General features: G+C 39.5%; 1 protein-coding gene across 1 annotated transcript; it reads right to left on the bottom strand.

The window, feature by feature from the left end:
* Positions 1 to 15,025: 15,025 nt before the first annotated feature.
* Positions 15,026 to 17,393, bottom strand: LOC115668898 (sugar carrier protein C-like). The gene is made up of 4 exons (XM_056311399.1): positions 17,258 to 17,393; positions 16,833 to 17,155; positions 15,611 to 16,246; positions 15,026 to 15,472 (listed from the first exon to the last, which is right to left on the bottom strand). The coding sequence occupies exons 1-4, from the start codon at positions 17,391 to 17,393 to the stop codon at positions 15,026 to 15,028; spliced, it is 1,542 nt and encodes a 513-aa protein (XP_056167374.1).
* Positions 17,394 to 17,812: the final 419 nt, after the last annotated feature.

Below are 17,812 nucleotides of genomic sequence, written 5' to 3'. Positions count from 1 at the left end.
GGGGGAGGGAAAGAGAGAGAGATAGAGCTTTTCACTTGCTTGGCCACTTATAAATAGAAGCCGTGGAGGGCAAGGCCTGGGACACCCTTGCGACATCATGAGTTTGACTTTGACACTTCTGATCTTTTCTGTATATTTTTGTGCATTTTTTTCTGGTATAAATATGTAAATAAATTGTCTGGTTATGATTATGAGAGATACTCATAATTAGGATAATGAAATTATGATTCTGAGAGATACTCATAATCAGAATAACGAGATTATGATCTGAGAGATACTCAGAATCAGAATAACAAGATTATGATATAAGAAACTCAGAATCAGACAATATATTTCTAACAAAGTACAAAAGCTTAGAAGCATCTCCCAACATTACAAACAAAGCTAATTATGCGAGAATATGGAGGTAGGAAGCCTCCATATAGTTGCCAAAAACATATTTGTCTAGGAGGGTCTACAATTCTGGAAAAGTGAAGCCTTATCTCTTACAATTATATCTATCCTAGCCCAAAGAAAATGCATCTCAATTGACTTATTTTGGAAACGTTTATGATTGCGCTCCGCCCAAATACAATATATGGTCGCTAAGAAGGATACCTTGAGGAGCCGCGCTACCAAATTGTTGACCATTGTGGCTCTTATCATCCAATGAAGTTCAAAATCCTATCCTCCTGAAGAACGTCAGAAACCATTCTGTTTGAGGATACTTCACCATATACTCTCAGTCCAGTTACACTCAAAGAATAAATAAGTTCTATCTTTACTTCACCATATACTTCCATCGTGATATGACCTTTGTTGTCGTTAATCTATCTTTACAGGCAAACCAGCATATAAAATTATGTTTGCTAATATCGCTAATCCATATCAAATTGCACCACTCCACAATTGGTCCCACTTGTCTGAATTCATGATATACCTCTTTGCAGCAGTATCTAGAGCTAGAGATGATTGAGGTTAGAGCGGGTCTCAACTTCAGAAAACATCTCCAACTCCAAGCCATATTGCCTTTAATGTCAAGTTGCATAATTGAAGTACATGCTGTAAATCCCATTACTCCGTAGGGAAGAGGAAGGATAATTGATGAGGGTCCATAACAAGCGACCTAGTAATACTTTGTTACATAATTTTAGATCGAGCAGATTTAGTTCTCCTTCATTTTTAGGTGAGCAAACTACTATTATGTAACTTTATGGGATATATGTATTTCCAACCCATAGGAAGTGTCGAATATTCTTCTCAATCTCAAAGATAGATTGCTTTGGGAGTAGAAACATTTGCATTCAACTAGTGCAGATGGAAATAAGTATTGATTTGGTCAACTAGAGTCGTCCTACATAATTGATATGATTCACACCCCATCGTTCTATTCTTTTAAAGATCTTTTCTGTCAACCTCTTGCAATCCGCGTACATGAGCCTTCTGGTAACAAGGAGGACACCTAGGTATCTGATGCGGAGGGTGCCTGTGGAGAAAGGCGTGTGCATTGAAGAACAAAACATGAGCTTATTTATAGGTTTTATCAAATGATTATCTAAGATAATATATTAATCAAAATATGCACCATCAAAAAGAGATATACATGCAATCTTGAGAGAAACTGAAAATCAACATAATTATCAAATATCTCTAACATAAGAAATTATCTTAGAGAAATCCCTAATTATCTCTAACATTTTTTACCATTGAGAGAGGGACTTTAGAGCACTTCTTTGAAAATGCTTTCTTTATTTTCCTCTAGGTTGCTGTTGCCGATCACAACTTCAATTAGCATAAATTATAACTTCAAAATTAATGAACAGAAAAGAAAAACCACACAATTCACGTGATGGTAAATGCTAAATAGCTTTATGCTAGAGAGGAAAAGAAATTAATTCTAACCGGCAAGCACACTAAGGTCACTAGAAAAATCAAATTCTATAAGCTTTGAATGGATGAATGCATGGAAGGGGCTTTATGGTGAAAATGCTAGCAAGTTCATCGAGTAAGATCGAGACACATGTGGCAATTAAAGACCGATAAAATCTTGAATTCTAAGTATAACGAGCGACGTTCATCATACAAATACAAGAACAGATGATAAAATGTTGAGCGGATGATGTAAGGACATGAGACGACGTTGATCAAGCCCACTACAAAAGGCGTTGGACACACAAACATTTCCTAATGAGCCCTGCATCGAATCCTCAAGATTAAAATTCTCTATAACATCTCAATTTAGAAGAACGAACACTTCATGATTATACCGTCATCTCCGGTTAATTTTGCTTGTGATAAGCATTCAACTTCCAATCTTAATTATCTTTCATTAAGAAGAATCTCTAATAAGAGTCAGAGGGCTTTATTGTTCCTTTGGAAAAACAAGAAAGATAATCAAATGCAATCAAAGGCTCCGTTCGTTTGGCGGAAAATATTGTGTTTTTGGAAAATGTTTTCCCAGAAATCATTTTCCTAGAAAATGTTTTTCCGGAACACAATTTTCCGGTGTTCAGCTGAAATATGAAAAAGTTTCGGAAAATATTTTCCGGCGTTCGGCAACGATCGCCGCCGGCTGTGTTCTTTTTCCTTCTTCTTCTCCGACAGGTCGCCGGCCACGGCCGACGTCCGGCTAGAGGCGAGCTCGAGCGTTGCCACGGGCCGGCGAGGCCCCAGCTCGCCCGGCCGGCGACCTGGGCGAGGTCGAGCTCGCCCGAGGTCGCCGGATCTAGCGACCTGGGCAAGCTCGACCTCGCCCGAGGTCGCCCGATCCGGCGACCTGGGCGAGGTCGAGCTCGCACGAGGTTGGCGAGCTCGACCTCGCCCAGGTCGCCGGATCTGGTGAGGCCCGAGCTTGCCGGCCGTGCGAGCTAGGGCCTCGCCGGACGTCGGCGAACCTCGCCCGAGGTCATCGGCGAGGGTCTGGAGAGGCCGAGCTCGCCGGTCGCCGGCCGCCGACTGGCTGAGGTAGAAGAAGAAGAAGGCCTGAGAAAGATGGGAAACAGAGAGCGACGCAAGAGGAGGCAAGGGCGAGAGGGTGAGAGGGCTTGAGGGCAACGTGAGGGCAAACAAGAAAGAAGGGAAAATGATTTCCTCTTTCTCAAAAGAGGAAATCATTTTCCCCAGTTTGTAGAAGGATTTTTTTCATTAGTGGAAAATATTTTCCCCAGGAAGTTATTTTCCGCCCCCGAACACCGGAAAACCCAGAAAATATTTTCCGCCAAACGAACACAGACTAAAGCATGATTTGGTGTCTTAAACATGGAGAAGACATCGGTAACAAACGCGTTAAACGGATCTCACAAATCATCTTTTCGATCTCTCTTCACACCTTTCTTGTGAGATCCGATGCAAAAGCATGCGACCCATATATGAAATTCTATCTAAGAAACCAATTTCGATTTGACAGAATGTACCACTCTGGTTCACCGACCGAGCTGCTGTAAATCCTGTTTTTGTTGAAAATCTCATGCATTTGTGGACATAAATGGCATAGAGTGAGAAAAACGAGGGTTTTGAAATGTACGTTTGCCTGCATGGAAAGAACACATACTACAGTTCAGTCACGTTTTTTTTGGCTTCGAGACTTGAGACGACCGATAATATTGACTTTTGTTGGGGTTCTGCACTTTCTCATTGCGGAATAGTGTACATGAATGAAACTTATGAATACGAAAGGTTGCTGTGTGCTAAATTAACTCTGAGGTCCGAGTCACACGATTTTTCCTTTTTTTCATGTTTTTGCGAGAGAATAACTAATATTTGAAGTTATCAAATCCTTTGATAGATGACGAATTGTATTAGCAATGTTAGGTGTTGTAATGAGGCCGATTAATGTATGATATTGCGATAATATCATATATTATTGTATTCTTGCAAAACTTATTAACCAGTAATTTACTTTCGAAACTTGCTTAAGGTTAACTTTTATAATGTCATGAAACTATTTTGCAAGCTTCTACATGGTTATACCTCACAAAGAGATAATCACTATGTAAGGAGATTTGTAAGTGAGACTTTAAGGGAGCTTCAGCTTCCATTCGCGTAGTTGGTGAGGAAATTTACTAGCCGTGATTTCCATGTGTCTTTGACGAGTTTTCACATTGGAAAATCAACTAAATCTATTATTTCTAAAGTTGTATAAAAATGTGAAAGTGTTGTCATACTTTGTTATAAGTTTAAGTTTTCGGACAAGCCATCACCCAGGATTGAGATCCTCTGCAATTGTGAGGTAAGTCGGTGGCGATGCTTTATGAGAATTTATAAACAAATTCCTAGAGTCATAACTCTCTCCGCTCCTCTACATGAGCCTCCAGTGTCCCTCTCGTGGCCGCTTGCTCCTTATCGCACCCGCGCTCCTCCGTCATAGGCCCATTGTTGCTGTACCCTGCCGTCGCCTCCTCCACAACCCACCCCCCCCCTCATATTCTCAAATCAAGGGTAGATGGGGGCGCTTACGGAACCGTGTTTTGCATGGATTTGCACTATCTCCTTCCACTTTGAGTGGTTTCCATACTTAGCTTTTGAATGCAATCATCATAGCCGATAATTGAGCCTAAACGACACTGACTCACAACTCTATCCTTCGCGTTGTGGTCCCTTTGAGCCCTCGGTCTCGTTACATGCATTTTGCATGGAAAATCATTCCATCAATTCCCGCCGGCTCAAACTCTCTTGCTACTAAAGAATGATAGTGTGTAGTCTAATGCACAAAAAATTGTCTAGATGAACTCCTTCACAGCAAGGGAAATACAACTCGATAAGTCAGAATCGAGCAAGAACCTTGGCTTGAAGCAAAGTATAGCTCGTTATGATGGAAAAGGCAATATTGTTTCGTGGGCTATACTAACTGCTTTGTTATGTGTAAAATTATATATGTATGATTTGCCAAAGATGTAACTCATTGTTCAAACAACTATTCAAACATCTGGCTGATCAAACAGTATGAGTCTAGCTCAAGAAAGCATTCTAATGAGCTTCAAACATTCCGATACATTAAGCCACGTTTGAAATCTGAAACAAAATAAGTAGCATATACTAAAGGCTCGAGCATTTTTTTACCCCATATTTTACTGCATAGACGTACCCCCTACCACATTGAATTGACCACATCATCTCTGGCGGATCCCACTTTAGCAAGCTTTGGGAACTTAAAAATTTTCAATTACAATTCTACCCGTACAACGAAAACTATGGTCAAATATAGGGCTTACTCTTGATTTAAGTTTATTTCTTACCTTTTTCATTTCCTTCTTTTTGTTTAGTTTGTTCCTTTTTTGTTATTTTTTCCATTTGGGACAAAGTTGGTGTCCATCTTTTCCAATAAAATAGTTTATTTGGCGGATAGCCAACTAGCTACCCTGTTGAAGAGTTGTATATTTCTTATTAGTTATCTTGTGCTAGGAAACCATCATTCTTAAAAACAACTTAAACACAAATAAAGGTGAAGAGAATCTAATGAATACATTCGGTTTAACTATAAATTTAGGACCGCACTTTTTCCACTCCTTTTTTTTTAGCTTAGACACTTTTTTTTTTGTATTATGACGAGAGTATCCCTACTGGGGCATACCACTCCTGGTACAACTCTATAAAAGTGATCTTTTTTAATTATTTGGTCAACTTTTATTTTTTTCTTTTATTTCTTACGGGTTCCACTTTCTTTCTTCTTTCTTTCTTTCCACGCCTTTAACGTCTCAGTTCTCCGCTCTTGCAAATTGTCTCTTTGTTCTCTCTTATAAGCTATTCTCTTCTTTCTACGCTTCCCGCTCCTTCTTCTTCTTCTTCCATACATCCCGTCATCCTCTATTTTCTATCAATGATGCCAAACCCATCATCCTCCACACTTTCAATTATAAAAGGAGCTCTGGTTTTCTCTACCAGAAAATGGGGAAAATAGCATTAGAGAAAAAAACAATAACCCAATAAAAAAAGGGACACGCTTTTTCCACTCCCACCATAGCTAAAAAACTCCTCATCATAGTATTTTGACAATATTAACTTTTGTGGATCCCATCTTTTTTAAACATGCTTTTTTTGTTTGGTTGTGGTATTCCGTTTGTTTTCTTCTTTATTTTTTCTCGTGAGTCCCATTTTCCTCCTTCTTCGTTACTTCTCTCCATTCCCTCATAATTTTGGTCATGGTTAAAGCCTTGGTGGTATCTGTCAAAAAAAAAAAGAACACTCTCTTTTGTGGTTTGTCGCTTTCACCTATCGTCCACACCATGTGTTGCACTCATCGGTTTTTCAATCGTTAACTGGAGTTTGATACCCATGAATATAATAGACGTAAAGGCTCCCGCATTGAACTTAACGCCTATCAGAACATGGAGATTTGACCAATTGACGGGCAACAGGGCCACCTCATCACATAAAGGCTCGAACTTGAGAGTTGAGTTCGCAATCACCTCTTCAGTCCTCGCAATCACCAGCGGTGGTAGCTTGGTAATTGAGATCGGTGCGGAAGTAGGAGAGACCGCAAGGGCAAAGAGAGGCAAATCCTCACCGGTCACATTTTCGGTTTGCGTAAACAACTTAGTGAGAGGGGGAAGAATTGAGCCATGTATTTAGAGGCTGGTAGGTGATGGCGAATCGGCGATGATGGTGACAATTAGGACCAAGAAGACAAAGACGAAGAAGCAAACATTGCTGATGAACTTGATGAGGTTTTGGGAGCCCTTGGATCTGAATCTTTAATGGTTTTTTTTTCTTGTCTTCGTGATTGATCAATGAAAGAGATTGATGCGAAATGGGCTAACGAATAACACATAGCGAAAGGATTGGAATGGGAGTGAACAGATACGGAATGGGTTTTTTTACTTACAGTTGAGCTTTGAGTTGAAGAAATGGAGATGGAAGAGGACTAGTTGGGTGAGGAGGTGATTTCTACAAATTTGGGAGGAGAGGAATGTTTTAGAAAGAGAGAAGAGCGAGACATAAATGAAAAGAAGGAAAGTGGTCGAGAGAGAAAAGAAAAAGAACAAAAGCAACTGAAGAATGCTAAAAAAAGGTATGACCATAAAGGTTAATATTGTCAAAACATTATAAAAGGGAGTGTTTTAGCCATAGTGGGAGTGGTCACCCTAAAAATAAGAATTTCGATTATAATCAGAATTGGGCAATCAACTACAAAATTGATTGGTCTGACTAAAAAAAAAATACAAAATTGATTAATTCTAATCAATCACTTTCGTTAAATTAGTTTTATTGAAAATAAAATCTTCTAAGAAACCTAATTCTTTTCTACGTTGTCAAGTAAAATCTAGAAAATTTTTAACATAGACACTTCTTTAACAATATCACTTATTTATGAACTTTCACTTTTGTTGTGTATATCACCATCACTTATTTACTCGACAAAACTTATTTCTACGGAAGTAAAATCCAAAAATATAAAGGAAAACATTGTGCCTTTAATATATATATATATACGGATTATCCATAAAAAAAACATGAATTGCTTAATTATCGTAACTAGATCCTAAATAGAAAATGAAAATAAAATAAAATAAAGAAAGTAAATTGATTTGGGGCTACACTCTTTAAAAGGCAATTGCATCATTGAAGATAATTTTGCTTTTTCAATAAAAAATGGAATGTATTGATCATATAAGAGGTGAAAATAGCGCCGTCCTAAAATTAATGTCTCCGTGACGATTCACGGTGTTTCCCGCTATTCAAAGCCACGGGTCATTCTTACCTTGAACACAAAAGTCAAAAAATTCAGAAACTAAACGCCAATGATCACGGCAGCGTGTGCTCATCTTTCCTGGACAACATCATGGAGGCTGTACCTTAAAAAGTTTACGTCAATCAATACAGTTTCTGACATTAGAGGAGAACTTATGAAGAGAGAGGGAGAGGAGGAAAGAAGACTTGGGCCCCTGGTGCTGTCCCTAAGTTCGCGTCGCTGCTCGCCCCTGTTTTTAGGTGCTTGACTTTGAATAGCTTCGTGGGTGAAACCCTGTCTGTTTCAGTGAAACTTCACCACTGTCGTATCCAACAGCTGGGAACTGACAGCTCTGTCTTTCCTTCTTTCCTCCGAGTAATGAACACTAGACTTATCCAAACTTCAAGAGCATATACCCGAGTTTTCAGTGTGTTTTGTCACTTTGTGTCCTCCATAATTTTACTCGCTCGACCATGCTGCACAAAGCTGAATTGACTAGAATGTCTTCTCCCTAATGGAATGCTTCTCAAGAACCCTTACTCTCATATCACTGTTACACACTCCCTAGACCTTGTTCCGGGGGCGTCGTAGCAATCGCAACCTTGGACATTGAGCACCTCGATCCAAGATCATCGCGGCCGATAACAAGCTCAACGAAGCCATCCATCACGTCCATGACTTTGATTCAACGTCACGACTAGGGTTGGGCACGGGCCAAGCCTCAAGGCATTTTTGGGCCTGGACCGTTCATACAAGACAAGTACTTGACCGAACAAAACTGGTTGGCGCCAGGCCAGTTCAAGCCTACCCCCGCTTTTTTTGGGAAAATTCATAATGGATTAGTTATTACACTTTCGGTCTCAAATATCACTTTTTTAATGATTTCGGCCACTTTTTCAAATTAGACACATATTGGCACATTAATGCTCGTTTAATTGATCTAGATTGTGTTTTTTTTAACTTATTTACGACTTTATTGAAGTGTTTGGAACATAAATAGTATACTTTCTATTATATATTTTCGGCCTAATACCCTAAAAAAGCTCCAATTTTAACTTTTGTCCCAATTTTACTTTTTGTCTTACAAAAAACCTTCAACTTTAAGTCCAATCCCAATTCTACCATAAACTTTTTTTTGTCCCTTAAAAAACTCTCAACTTTAGGTCATATCCCAATTCTACCCTAAACTTTTTTTTGTCCTATGAAAAACCTCAAACTTTAGATCCAATCCCAATTTTATCCTAAAATTTTTATAGTCTCATAAAAACCCACAAATTTTAACTTGAGTCACAAATCTACTACCATTAACCTCCGTCCAAAATTTCTCATTGACAAACCGAAAGATGGAAAACTCTCAAGCATAAGCTATTCGAGCATCCCGAGCGCTCTCCAATCATGAGAGATGAAACATTCCCAAACACGAGAGATCGACAAGCACAAAATCCCTAAGGGCGATTTTGACAGAGGGTTAATGGAGAGCAAATTTGGGACTCAAGTAAAAGTTGATGATCTTTTACAAGACAAAAAAATTAGAGTAATATTGAAACTAAACCTAAAGTTGGGATTTTCTTATGAGATAAAAAAATTTTAGGGTAAAATTGATACTGAACCTAAAGTTAAGGGTTTTTAATGAGATAAAAAAAGTTTATGGCAGAATTGAGACTGGACCTAAAGTTGAGAGTTTTTTATGGGACAAAAAAAAGGTTCAGGATAGAATTGAGACATGACCTAAAGTTGGAGGTTTTTTATAAGACAAAAGGTAAAATTGGCACAAAAGCTAAAGTTTGAGGTGTTTTGGGTATTAGGCCATATATTTGCATAGTTTATATTTCTAAGATTTTTTTCTTATTGAAAATCAATTTCGGCCGATCCGAGTCTTTTCCGGTCTCTTTGGCCTAAAGGATTCAACTAGCTAGAAAAAAAAAATAGAACAAGCATGAAATCTCGGCCCAAGCCTATTCGAGCATGAAAAATCAGACCGATTTGGACTTTCCGACTCTCGGTCTTTTTTGCTCAACCCTAGCCATGGCACAAATGTCGGCCTAATTGGGTTGAGGTTGTCCAAGCATGGCGTGATACGAGAAGAGAGAGAGAGAGACAGAATAATTAAGAGACACAACAGATTATGACAATAGAGACTACTAGGATTTCCTATATTATGGTTAAATGGGTGCAAAAAGAGGGGAAAAATTGCCCAATCAATCCTAAACTTATTGTGAAAGAAGAATATTGGTACTTCTGTAAAGAGAAATGACAAGATTTTTTAAATGAATTTACAATTCTGCCGAGCTCAAGATGCAAATTTGTACTTTTAGAATTCGAGAATACAAAATGATAAATTCTTGCAAAACCCAAAAACTTTCTCGAATATACACTCTAAAGCCTGTCCAAAAGTTCGCTCCATCTCAAGGGCTCAAGTATGGTTTCACTGCTTCTCTTTTCCCGACCTCAAGAGACCGTCGTCCGGGTCGATAATTTCTTGTTACGCGATTGACTTGATCGAACAGAATGATTGCGTAGCACGATAACCAAGGGAAGAGGGACGTGTTTTGGTTTCCGACTATTGGGAGTTATTATTGTCTCAGGTCAATACGTGTCTTGCTTTCTGTGCAAAGCATGGGGTGGTCCATGGCACCTTTGTTTCACCGGCTTTCCGGGAGAGGGACCCTGGTCTCCGACTAAGTTTCCCGGACCCCCTCGGACTTTCGAGGTGTTTTTGGTCGGCCATTCTGGGGGTTTCGTCTGTCGATTGTATCAGAAGTTGGCAAAAGCTTTCTACAGCTTGTATCATGGAGCTTCTTGACTTTCAAATTTGCCGACCATCTAAATGGAGTTATATCTATCACGATGTGTATTCGTTATCCCCATTTTGAATTTTACCTAATCTTTATCTCGAAGGATGAGAGAGCACGATGGAAAACTTGGGACGATAATACTCTATACACTTTTATAGCATATGCTCCACTTAGGGAAAGTTTTGTTTCCTCAAGCAATCTGTCATCATGAGTAGTGATTTCCGTTTTCTCTCTTATTTATTAACGTACTGGTTATTTTATTTGATTAGTTTGACCCCACGAAACTTTCGATTTTGAAACACTCCCCCCCACCCTTCATAATTTGATGATTATCTTGTATGCCAATCTTTAAAAAAGTCCATTTAAATGAACAAAGGGGCCCAAAGTGTGTTAAAGATCCATTTAACTTTTGCACCTCAAGATTGGCATGGTTAGATGAGGTCTCGAGGGATTTTCCAACTCAGGTTATTCGTTCAAATCTTGCCGACGATGTGTAAATCACTCGGATTCAAGGCCATCTACACATGTCAAAGGCTTGAACTTAATCGGTTTATGAGGCTTGTAAGGTGTTTCATAAGCTTCAAGGTAGCTGGGTTTCCGAGACCGTTCCCCAGGGTCATAAAAAAAAATCCATTAACTTTCTTGAGACTAAATAGAAGAAGCAAATTATTAAGTTGAAAAAAGTTAGAGCCAACTTAGCGTTGGGAGCACGCAGCAAAAGTCCGATACCTTTACCGGCAGTTACCTTCTTCTAATCTTTAGCATTTCCTCTCTAGTGGTATAGAACATAAAAGGATAATGAACACATGCAGAACACGATGAGAAAGAGAGAAATCGAATGAAAGACCAATGGATATCTATCAAGTCAATTCAGGAACAAAAGTTAGTAACTCTTATGTTTAACCAAAGTCATTAGGATTCCATTAAAGAATTATTGCTAAGTATAGGTACTATCACTTATGGCTATTCGAGGAGTGACACTATTTCATTGGAAAACTAATATAACTACGGATTGTGAAGCAAAATTACTATTGTAAAGGGAAGTCACCAACGCTAAGTTCAAAAAAAGTTACGAAGGTTTCAAGGGAACTGTATTGGTCGAGGAACAGTTATTAAGTTACTATCAGTTACGACTATTTGACGAGAATTGTGGTGTAATTGCAGTATTATTGAGGGATAACACCCTCGAGTTAAGAATTCTGAAGCTAATTACTGTCGTGAAGGAAAGTTATTAGCTCTAGTTTCACATAAAGTTGCTAGAATAGTCCTCAGATACTAAAAGGAAAGTTTCAAATAATAGGTCCTCCCAAACTTAACATAACTTAAAGAAATTTGCTATCCTTCAATCAAAGTTACGTATAGTTGGTCCAAACCGAACCTATGAGGGCTTTGGAAGATTGTTTCAGCAATATATAGTGTTGATGCCTTTACATCCATTGAGGAGGAAAAGTTAGAATACATTAGGAGATATCACAAGAATCTAAGATCCAAAATTAAGGTATCAGAAATGCAGTTTTCAGGAGTGATGCAGATGGAGGTGCTGTTTGAAAACGAATGATCTTACCTGCGAGATTTGCAGCTGGTTCAAGATACGTGATTCAAAATTATCGAGATGTAATGAGGGTTTGTATGTCCTTCGGAAGTACTACCCTATTCATAACATTCATTTGCAATGCAAGGTGGGCTGAAATTGATGTTGCGTTGTATAGGCGTGATATTGTCAGTAGAGTATTCCAGATGAGACTCGCTCATTTGATTTCAGATTCAGAAGAAAGCCAACGATTTGGGGTGGTAACCGCAGGTAAGAAATGCATATGTAGTTTTTAACAGTGTAGTATGGTTTCTTCTACTAATAGAGTTTACTATCTTATCGTTCTTTTATTGTAGTCGTCTACATGGTCGAACTAAAGAAAAACAGACTGCTGCATGCTCACATTTTGCTTTAGTTGCAACAGAAAATGAATATTCGACAACCACAACTACGGCCCAATTGCGTATGAATGTGTTTCCCAGTTCATGACTCATGGTCCTTGCGGATCATTGAATTCTGGTTCACCGTGTCCAATTAAAGGATATTGCTCGAAACATTTTCCTAAAACCTTTTGTGCCAAAACAACAATTGATTCAAGAGGTTTTCCTAACTATAGGAGAATGGATGATGGGAGATTTGTTCTTAAAAAAGAAGTTCAATCGGATAGTCTGTTATGTTTGTGCAATATAATGCTCACATTATTATAGAATGGTGCAAGACATCGAGACTAATAAGGTAATTGGTTAAATATATTAATAAAGGCCCTGATAGAATAAGAGCAATTTTGGAAGCTAATATTATGACAAATACTCAACCAGGAGAGTCTAGAACTAACAAAGTCATTGAAATAGAAACTTACTTAGATTGTCGATATATATCCGCTAATCAACCCATTTGGCATATTTTTCAGTTTCACATTCAGTCTAGAGAGCTTGCTGTGGAAAGATTAGCTCTGCATTTACCATTCATGAAAAAGGTGACCCATCAAAGTGGACAAAATCTTGAAAATGTCTTGAATAGAGTTCATATTACCAAATAACTTTCCCGGAGTGGATGGAAACTGATAAGAACTTTTCAAATGCACGTGAGCTGACTTATACTGATTTCCACATAAAATGGGTCTGGAATCATGAAGAAAAGATTTGGACAAGGAGAAAGAAAGGCCAAAGTGTGAGAATTTTACTGAATATCGTTAGAGTTGAATGCAATTTTTGATGACATGAAAACTGTCAATGGTATTATACACCCCACATACCAATCTGCATTTTAGGCTGTAGGTTCACTTGGTAATGATAGAGAATGGCATTAAGCAATGAAGAACTGCTGAATGGGGTACACCTCCTGAACTAAGACAAGCTCTTTGATACTTTAGTGCTGCATTTCTAATGTTGGAGACCCAGTTAAATTGTGGGAGTGTGAATATACGGGGAAATGATATCGTACATAGAATGAGGAACATCATGAGCATTCCCAATATGAAATTTCCTCAGGAGCATCTTGAGAATCATGTTTTATTTGAGCTTAAAAAATATTTATCCGAAATGCAATTTCACTTGCAGAGTCGAAACTTCCTATGCCTGACATGTCGCTGTTAGAGAATGTAAGTAGTAGATTATCAAGAGAAGAGTTGTCTTGTGATATAAATGAAACTTCTGAGTCAACATTCCGAGTTCATACAACCAATGAACCATGACCATAGAACTATTTATGATGCTGTTATAGATGCTGTGGAAAATTGTAAAGGCAGGTTGTTTTTTGTGCATGGCCATGGAGGAACTGGGAAGGCTTCCATTGGAAAACACTAACATCAAGGATTAGATCTGACAAGAAAATATCTCTAGAAATAGATGAGAGTTCTCCATGTGAAATAGAAAGAGACCTTCATCTTGCTTAATTGATTCAGAAGACAAGTTTTGAGGCACCGATGAATCATGAAAATGGTTTGGAGGATCTTCATTGCTCATTGAAAGATCTACTTAAGAGTGAAGACTCAACATTGGAAGCGAAGCCATTTGGTGGCATCACAGTCCCTCTTGGTGGAGATTCTTGGCAAATTTTACCAGTGATAGCCGGTGGTAGAAGAGAGGAAGCAGTTAATGCATCAATTAATAGACCAAGCCTATCTGTACAGGGAAGATTACTTTATACAGTCACTTATAAGAAATCGTCTTGCATATGTCTCTAATTAATCAAATACTTATAAGTAAATAGACTATAAAATTTATTATTCAAGTTTTTCTCTGAGTAAGTAGTAATTAGTTTATATATGTAATTATATCCTAGAGCACTATTTGAATATAACTAGGAGCAACTAGTTCACTTACCATGACTACTGTGGTCAATATGAGAAATTGTTCTGCTTTATTTTTCCAAACCAATCTCATTTTAGTTTTTGCCCCAATTGAGGCTCGTGGTTAGTGAAACTATAAAAGTAATATAGACATGATTAATCTTACTTAATGTGGCACTCAGGACCATCTTTGTTGACAAATTGATTCATGTAAATTCATAATATGCTCCGACTATTTGATCTTCAAGCACCCACAACAAAATAATGAATTTTTCAATCAATTCAATCAATTTAGGATATCTAATTCTTCAACCGTGAAAAAGTACAAATATGCACGGCGCTCATGTGGTCCTCGCAAGAAAAAGGGTACTTGATTGATCAAACTTTATATTCATCTCAGATGAATACTAAATTTTATAGATGTCTAGGATTTAATCTCTATTTATGTCGATTTCACAGGCTCAACTAAAATACTTTTAATAATTATCAGCAATAAACCCAAGGAAGAAATTTACGAAAAAAAAAAAGGGAATCAATAATGGCAAAGCTGTCCAATGAAAATTAAGGTTATTATTCCCAGCGTTAGTAAAAAAAAATCAATAAACCTAAACCGGTCGTACTTATTCAACGACAGAAAAAATCTGCATGCAAAACCTGGTTTCAGGAAAGCATGCAACCTAATCAAACCTAACATACTGTAACTGCAAGAATGAGAAAAAGTATAGTCAAATTATTTCCTAAAACTTTAGCGAAAATTCAAGTGCCTAAACTTCCTCCGGCAACGGCGGTCCATCTACGACCACGTACTTCTTCCGGTACCAATGTTCCCCCCAGACTCGGGACATCTCCTCGATCGGGATGTTCTTTGTCTCGGGCACAAAGAAGTAGATGAAGGCAGTCATGAGGGCGACGAAGAAGGCAAAGAACATGAAGAGGCCGAACTTCATGTGGCAGAGCATGGTGAGGAAGATCTGCGCGACCAGGAAGGTGAAGAACATGTTGATGCACACGACAATGCTCTGAGCGGCCGACCGGATCTCCAGGGGGAATATCTCGCTTGGCACTAGCCACCCCAGCAGCCCCCACGAGAAGGCGAAGGCGGACACGAAGATGCAGATGCAGATCACCACAACCATTGCGTACCACCCGGGGAGGTTGTCCACTTGGCCCGTCACGCCGAACTTCCAGCCAATCAGGGACGCCACCGCCACCTGTGCAATCACAACCGGTTAAATTTTTCGCAGAATATAGGGATAGGACATTTCAAATATGGTCGGATGAGATAATAAGGAATGGATAGTTGAAGAAATCTAGTAAACAGTATAATGAGTCTAAAGATGTGTCTGTACCTGAAAGATGAGCATCAACCCTCCACCCCAGAAGAAGAGCCGGCGACGTCCCCACTTATCAGTCCCATACACGGAGATGAATGTTGCGGCCACATTGACGCCGCCAGTGATAAGCGCAGACATGAGCGATGCATCGTTCCCAAACCCGATGGTGATGAACAGGACCGGTGCGTAGAACATGACCACGTTGATCCCAGTAAGCTGCTGGAACATTGGAATGAGCACCGACATGACCAGGTGTGGCCAGTACTTCCTCTTGCTGAGGTTGCTCCACGGGTGCTTCACGGCCTTGGACGCCTCGCTCGCCTCCACGATGTCGTTGAACTCGGCCTCCACCTCGTGGTCAGATACCCCCCGGACGCGGCGCAGCATCTCCCGCGCCTTAGTGGGATTGCCCTTCTCGAGGATGGAGTTGGGGGTGTTGGGAAGGAAGAAGGCCGAGATGCCGATGATAAGGGCAGGGACCGCCGCGCCGCCGAGGCTCACGTGCCACCCTTCGCCGTTGGCCATCTTCTGGGTGAAGTAGTTGACCACGTTCGCGCATAGGATGCCCACCGTGATGGACAGCTGGAAGAGCACATTGAGCGAGCCGCGGTGCTTGTATGGCGCCATCTCCGGCACGTAGAGCGGCACGGACTGTGAATTTCGATTGCACACATTAGGTTGAGTTAGGTCGAATTTTATTGCAATCTCAAACATAACTCATAATTCCAATTATGCAATCACAGTTGATTAAAGTCCATATAAATAATTAAACGGAACTGAAAGTCTATAGGAATTATCATCAAATCTCTTCATCAAGATTTCGAGAAAATTCGCTCAGACCGTTACTTCGTTGATAATTCTTGTTTTGTTTACTTGACAGGAAGCATGGTTAAACTAAACCTCTCGACTCCGCAGGCACAACAGCAAGATAATCAATGATTTAATCAGATTAGTTCTTTTTCATTAGGAAAAATATGGGAATTTTAAATTAACTTAATATATTAAATATAGGATTTTGTATGGCCTATTGAGAGATCTAGTAGTGAATCTAGTAATTAGTCATCTTTTCACAAGCAAAACTTATGAAATTCAAGGAACAACGAGTCTAGGTCAGCGAAAACAATGATGCATTTAAGGGCAAAAGACACACGTACAAGCATGTATATACATGCAACCTATCATACGATGAATAACGAAAACTTGGTACAACAATAGCGCAGTAATTAAGGAGTTGTACCTGAGTGGCGAAGCCGACGCCGATGCCGAGCAAAATCCGGCCAATGATCAGCATAGCGATGTTCTGAGCGGCGGCATTAACGAGAGCACCGCAGAGGAAGATTGTGCCACCCAGCAACATGGACCACCTCCGACCCAAGCTCCTCGTCACCTTGGACGTGCCGAAGGAGGCCACGAGCGCCGCCAAGTAGAGCGACGAAGTGAACGTTGTCAACATGAAGCTGTCAAACTTGCAGTACTGGTTTGTCGAATTGTCCAATGCCTCCTTCCGGTACACGGTAGGGAAGAACCTCTTCAGGAACGGAGCCATGGACGTCACGCCGCCTAAGTGCAGAATTCACGAGAGAGAATCTTAGTCGTGATAAAATCTGAGTTTTTGACGCAAATGATGAAAGAGAGAAAAGGCTGATAAGATAAGAGTAGTACCCGAAATACCGATATCGTATCCGAATATCAATCCGCCCATGGCAGCGGCAATGCATGTGATGAGAACGTAACCCGTGACTTTCCCAGGATAATCCTTGGTGATGCCACCACTTTCAACGCCGAAACCACCCGCCATCTCGACGAAACTACAGAAGACAAACGGAGATTTGACGTCAATGGAGGACCGACTGTATTTATAGACTCTTGTGTGGGGATTTTTCTTCCATCTCGGAAATCAATTCTATTTCCGCAAGGACTCGGTCTTCTGCAGTGTTTAAGAGGGTGACTCCTAATTAAGGTAGGAACTGAGGAAAGATATAACGTAGAGATAGTTCTAAGTGTGATGGACCCAAGATACTGGATAATGATAATCCGAGAATTCTCATGCTATCTACGATCTATCTCTACAGGGAAAATTACTCTATACAGTCAATTGTAAGAAATCATCTTGTATATGTCTGTAATTAATCAAATATTTATTATATGTAGATAGACGATTCAAATTTTTCTCCGAGTAAATTGTAATTAATTTATATATGTAATTATATTTGTTAC

The sequence above is a fragment of the Syzygium oleosum genome, unplaced genomic scaffold, assembly GCF_021117445.2.
Source record: "Syzygium oleosum isolate NSW1041296 unplaced genomic scaffold, Sole_v2.1 Sole_v2.05, whole genome shotgun sequence".
Lineage (NCBI taxonomy): Eukaryota > Viridiplantae > Streptophyta > Magnoliopsida > Myrtales > Myrtaceae > Syzygium > Syzygium oleosum.
The sequence above is the reverse complement of the archived record's forward strand: the minus strand, read 5'-3'. Positions and strand labels throughout refer to the sequence as shown.